Below are 5,264 nucleotides of genomic sequence, written 5' to 3' on the forward strand. Positions count from 1 at the left end.
ATATTATAGGTTAATTGTTTATGAGAAGCAAAACGTATTTAATATCAAAGTTAAGTATTTTAAAATTAACAAAGACCAAAAGTTAAAAATAAATATCAAATATATATACGTGAATTTCAGAAATACTTGCATGAAATGTGGCGGGTGGGAGTGAAGAGACCAACAATCATAGGTTTAGGTTTTGTGTGTGTTTGTTTGTTTACAATTCAAAAACGAAAGAAAATTGTGGGAAAAAGACACTCAAACAACATGTGTGAAGGCTTAGGTGATAAATGCACAACAGACCTTCTATTCCTTTCTCGATCCAAAATAAACCCTTCTCATGGATGGTCTCTCCTTAAACGCCTGGATTATCGGGATCACCACACAAGGTGAAACCCGTACAAATCCATCTCATATTACCACATCCCGGACGTCAGAGAAATCAAATTCTTCTCCTCTTCCTAAAACATGGCCATGGAGTTTTGCTGTGAGATATCCTCTTACATCTTTCTTTTCTGCTGATTGTAACCGGTACGATGCGGTGATTGTTTCAGAAGATGAGAAAGAAGAAAGTGCTAGGAGCAGAAAGAATGGCAATTGGGTGTTGAGGGTTTTGCAAGTTAGATCATTCTGGAACACAGATGGCTATGAACAAGTTAACAATCATGTGCAGAATGACAATGAGGTTTCCATCGATGAAGACTACTATGATGCATGCAGGGTAGATGATGATGTCGACGATAAACTCAAATTCGATAGAGCTTCATTTTCAAAAATGCTCTGGTCAGTTTCTTTGGTGGAAGCAAGGTTGTATGCTCAAATGGCTTATTTGGGAAGCTTATCTTATACCATACCAAAAATTAAGGTAGGAGGTCAAATTTTATTGTTGAATTTCATGTGAATAAAGTTAGTTGAAATCATGTCGATTTGTTATATATATGTACAGCTTGGGAATCTCCTCAAACGTCATAGACTTCGATACGTTACGTCTTCACTAGAAAAGAAAGCTGAGCTGGCATCCAAATCCAAGAAAGAAAAGGCATCGGAGGAGGTCCGACAAGGAGAGTACATCAACTTGGAGACTGATGCAAAGGATCAAGTGAAACAGTCTGTTGTTGATGATTTGAACTTGTTATGTTCATCACCTTGCGAATGGTTCATTTGTGATGATGATGATGATGACGAAGGTAGCACGAGATACTTCGTCATTCAGGTATCACTACAAAAACATATCAGCTGTTAAAAGATTAATTTGTAGATTATATAATTTTTTTATGGCACGGAATGATGATAAATGGTACATCGGTTCTTGCAGGGCTCTGAATCGATTGCATCTTGGCAAGCTAATATACTCTTTGAGCCTGTTCAGTTTGAGGTGAAACCTTTATTTACAGACAAGTAGTGTATGTATTTAGATAGCTAGATGAAGTTAAGCATCCTTTTTTTTTTTTTTCAATACAAAATGACTATATATATATGATTGATTTAATTAGGCACATGATGTAATTGTCCATAGAGGTATATACGAGGCAGCAAAAGTGGTTTATGAGCAGTTGTTACCTCATGTCCATCAACACTTTGAACGCCATGGGAAACGTGCAACCATCCGATTAACCGGTCATTCTCTTGGAGGAAGTTTATCGTTGCTTGTAAACCTCATGTTATTAATAAGAGATCAGGTCCCTTGTTCATGTTTACTTCCGGTAATAACGTTTGGAGCACCATGGGTTATGTGTGGTGGAGATCGTTTGCTTCAAAAGCTTGGATTACCAAGAAACCATCTCCAGGGAATCACCATGCATCGTGACATCGTACCCCGAGCCTTCTCCTGCAACTATCCCTCTCAGCTAGCTGACATTCTCAAGGCCATAAATGGGAATTTTCGAAATCACCCCTGCCTATCTAACCAGGTACGTATAATATATATATATATATATATATATATATATATATATATATATATATATATATATATATATATATATATATATATATCATGTTATCTTAATTAAAAATGCATGGGCCGGGTGTGTTGTGACATGCATGCAGAATCTGTTGTACGCTCCAATGGGGGAGTTTTTGATCCTGCAGCCGGATGCAAAAGTTTCTCCAAGTCATGAGCTACTCCCAGCAGGATGTGGTTTGTATGTTTTGAGGTGTGAAGGTGCGGGCGATGCAAACAAGCAAACCATGGCTGCACAGTCTGTTTTCTTGAACACACCACACCCTTTAGATATTCTAAGAGACAGGTGTGCGTATGGTTCAGAGGGAGGCATTCAGCGAGATCATGACGTGGAAACCTACCTAATATCCATTCGGAGTGTCATCCGTCAAGAGCTTAACCGTGTTAAAAGGAGTAAGAGGCGAGGACATGTTTGGTGGCAGCTTGTGGGGGTGAATCAAAGTGAAGTGCAGTTGTTGTTTTATGGTGGAAAAGAGTATTTGAAATGGTTAAGAGTGGTGGTTGCCTCCAATCACATGTATTTGATATGTTTTGTTAGATGGTTGATCATGGAGGCATGCAGTTGGATCACACCTAGATGAAGGTCACTCATGCATGCAAGGGGATCCTTATAATTAATTGAATGTTTAATAAAAACGCGTGTTTAAATATATAAAGGGATGAAACATTCTGGATGTTTCAGTATTATGTTCACTTCAATCCTTCGCATAGTTTTTATCTTCATATATGCATCATAACAGGCTTAATTTTGTCTTTAATGTAAATGATAATTAAATTTGGATTCTCTTAATTATGTAAAAAGAAAACGTTTCTACATAAATTTGGTAGTAAACAACCCAATCTCTAACAAGTGTCTTTGTCTAGTTTTTGGCAGAAATATATATTTCTTGCGTTTCCTTCATCATGGTTGGCCAATAGCCTAAAATTAGGCTATTTATTAAAATGACTTGTATCAAAGGACCTTAAACACATACAAATTAACGTAACAAAATATGGTTACCCAAAGTTAACGTTTACTAACGAGTAAAGAAACATTATTCAGCCGTTCACTTATTAGAATTGACACACATGTTATATTATTATAAAAAGTGGTTGTTTGAAAGGGAAGTAGTTTTATTTTTAGCAATTGCATTTTTTTTATCAATTGCATTTATCTAGTGATCTTATTTTGGCCTAAAATCGTTAAAATGTCCTTCATGTGAGGGGCATGTAAAAGGCGTTAACGAACCGATCCATTTTGATAAGGCTGGAGGGAGTGGTCCTCGCTAGGGGATCGCCTTCAGCTCGCTACCCTCACCAAAACCACTCCCATCAAACTCGACAGACCAACAATATATTGACACCCCTGTAACAAGAGGAAAGAGAAAGAGAAAAGAAGAGAAGAGAAGAGGGTTCCTATTTGTTGTTCTATTTTATTTTCTTATTTTCTATTTTTTTTCAAAAATAAAATGTATTAAATAATATAACATTTAGGATGCTACCTGAGGTTCTAAAAATGTGGTCATGGTTCCTCATGACTCCAAGGCTTGTACTTGCCGCTGACATTTGACAAAATGTCATCTTAAGTCATATATGTACATAAAAATGAATAACAGTAAAAAATATCTATAAATTATTAATTATATACAAGTTTGCCGCCTTAAGTCACACTTTATAAATGTCGTGACTCGTTACAACTCGAAAAAGCTTGAGGTTTGACATTGTCGTCAAGTCATGTCTTACGTTATTTAGAACATTGATGCTACCACTCCTTACATTTTAACAACTTGATGTTATCATTCTCTTTATCCTACATGGCTTCAAAAAATCTTATGTGACAAGATGTTAGGAGTGTTACCAGTCCCCTTAGCCTAATAGAGGGATGGAATCCTTGTGTTATCCAAAACTGAAATTGAAGCCTTTTTTGAGGAAAAAAAAATAAGAAACTAGTACTAAATTTGTAAATTTGTGTCAACCACAAGGGACATTTCAACATTTTAGTATAAAAAATAAAAATATAAAATTTATAATTTTTATATTAATATAAATTTAAAATAACATTTGAGAGACAAAAACCAAAACGAAATGAAACCATAACAACGATGGTTTAGCGATTTTGTCTTTAAATTAAAATGAAATGTTGTGTTAGTAATAAATTATCGTAAAACTTTTTAAATTTAAAAGAAATAATAAAAAAGACTTTAACAGATATTGATATTTAGATAAATTATTTAAAATATATATGATATTTAGATTTTAGAAATTAAATATGATATTCTGCTTATATATATATATATATATATATATATATATATATATATATATATATATATATATATATATATATATATATATATATATAGAGAGAGAGAGAGAGAGAGAGTTATGTTCAAATGTTTTCACTATCTATTGTGTGTCTGTATGATTGATTCTGAACCAATCGTTTTAGTTATTTTAAGAAAGTAATTAATACATATTAAATGCTGAAGATGTAATTAATATCTATTATATCTCAACATGTAATATGTATTAATTACTTTTTTAAAATAACTAAAATGATTGGTCCAGAATCAGTCATACATGCACACAATACATAGTAAAAACAAAATAACCTAACCATATATATATATATATATATATATATATATATATATATATATATATATATATATATATATATATATATATATATAACTCTTTTGAAAATTTTTGAAAAAAAAAATTATTTTTGAAATGACGAAAAGATAAAAAGTATTAACTTATATAAAGAAATATTATGCAAATTTTATTTTATGCAACCAAATTTGTAAGTTAACTTGAACGAAAAAAGTATAATCCACACCGAAATAGATAACATTTTGTTACAAGAATATATATTCACACGGAAATAGATAACATTTTGTTACAAGAATATATAACATATATTTTTTCTTTAAGTCCCTAAACAAAATATAAAAAAAAATGTCTGAAAAATAAATTTAATTTTTAGAAACCAAACTTAGTCATGTGAATTTTTACACCCATTTATTTCAATACATACTTTATATTAAAAGAAAGTATGTAGGTTACATTGATCCTTATTTTTAACGAAAATTTTAAGGTGCTCGTTGTGGCGGAAGTTTAAGTATTAATCTTTGTGATATAATATGTTGTTTTGAAGTTTAAGTTTCATCCACTTGTAATGGCTTACTCAAAATAGCAACGTACTATGTATTTTTTTACAAACAATCTTTTGCGAAAAATAAGAGTCCATTGCCCAAATTAGTAGTGTAGATCGGTAAAAATATAATCGTAACACATAGAAAAACTTAACGATATAATTTTTTAATAGAAACGATGA

At 32.1% G+C, this 5,264-nt stretch overlaps 1 protein-coding gene across 1 annotated transcript; it reads left to right on the forward strand.

Moving 5' to 3' along the window:
- Positions 1–215: 215 nt before the first annotated feature.
- On the forward strand, positions 216–2,681 carry LOC145077012 (phospholipase A1 PLIP2, chloroplastic-like). The gene is made up of 5 exons (XM_079022797.1): positions 216–847; positions 929–1,195; positions 1,298–1,357; positions 1,476–1,892; positions 2,032–2,681. Exons 1-5 carry the CDS (start codon positions 323–325, stop codon positions 2,524–2,526), a joined length of 1,764 nt encoding a protein of 587 aa, XP_078878923.1. The 5' UTR covers positions 216–322; the 3' UTR covers positions 2,527–2,681.
- The last annotated feature ends 2,583 nt before the right edge of the window (positions 2,682–5,264 follow it).

Source organism: Lactuca serriola, chromosome 9, assembly GCF_051521515.1.
Source record: "Lactuca serriola cultivar US96UC23 chromosome 9, Lser_US96UC23_V15, whole genome shotgun sequence".
Classification (NCBI taxonomy): domain Eukaryota; kingdom Viridiplantae; phylum Streptophyta; class Magnoliopsida; order Asterales; family Asteraceae; genus Lactuca; species Lactuca serriola.

Bases quoted from the DNA above. Each gene is read 5' to 3' on its own strand.
- LOC145077012 (XM_079022797.1), top strand. From the start codon at position 323: ATGGATGGTCTCTCCTTAAACGCCTGGATTATCGGGATCACCACACAA. The intron at 848-928 runs GTAGGAGGTCAA...ATATATGTACAG, and splicing joins ATACCATACCAAAAATTAAG to CTTGGGAATCTCCTCAAACG. The intron at 1,893-2,031 runs GTACGTATAATA...ACATGCATGCAG, and splicing joins ACCCCTGCCTATCTAACCAG to AATCTGTTGTACGCTCCAAT.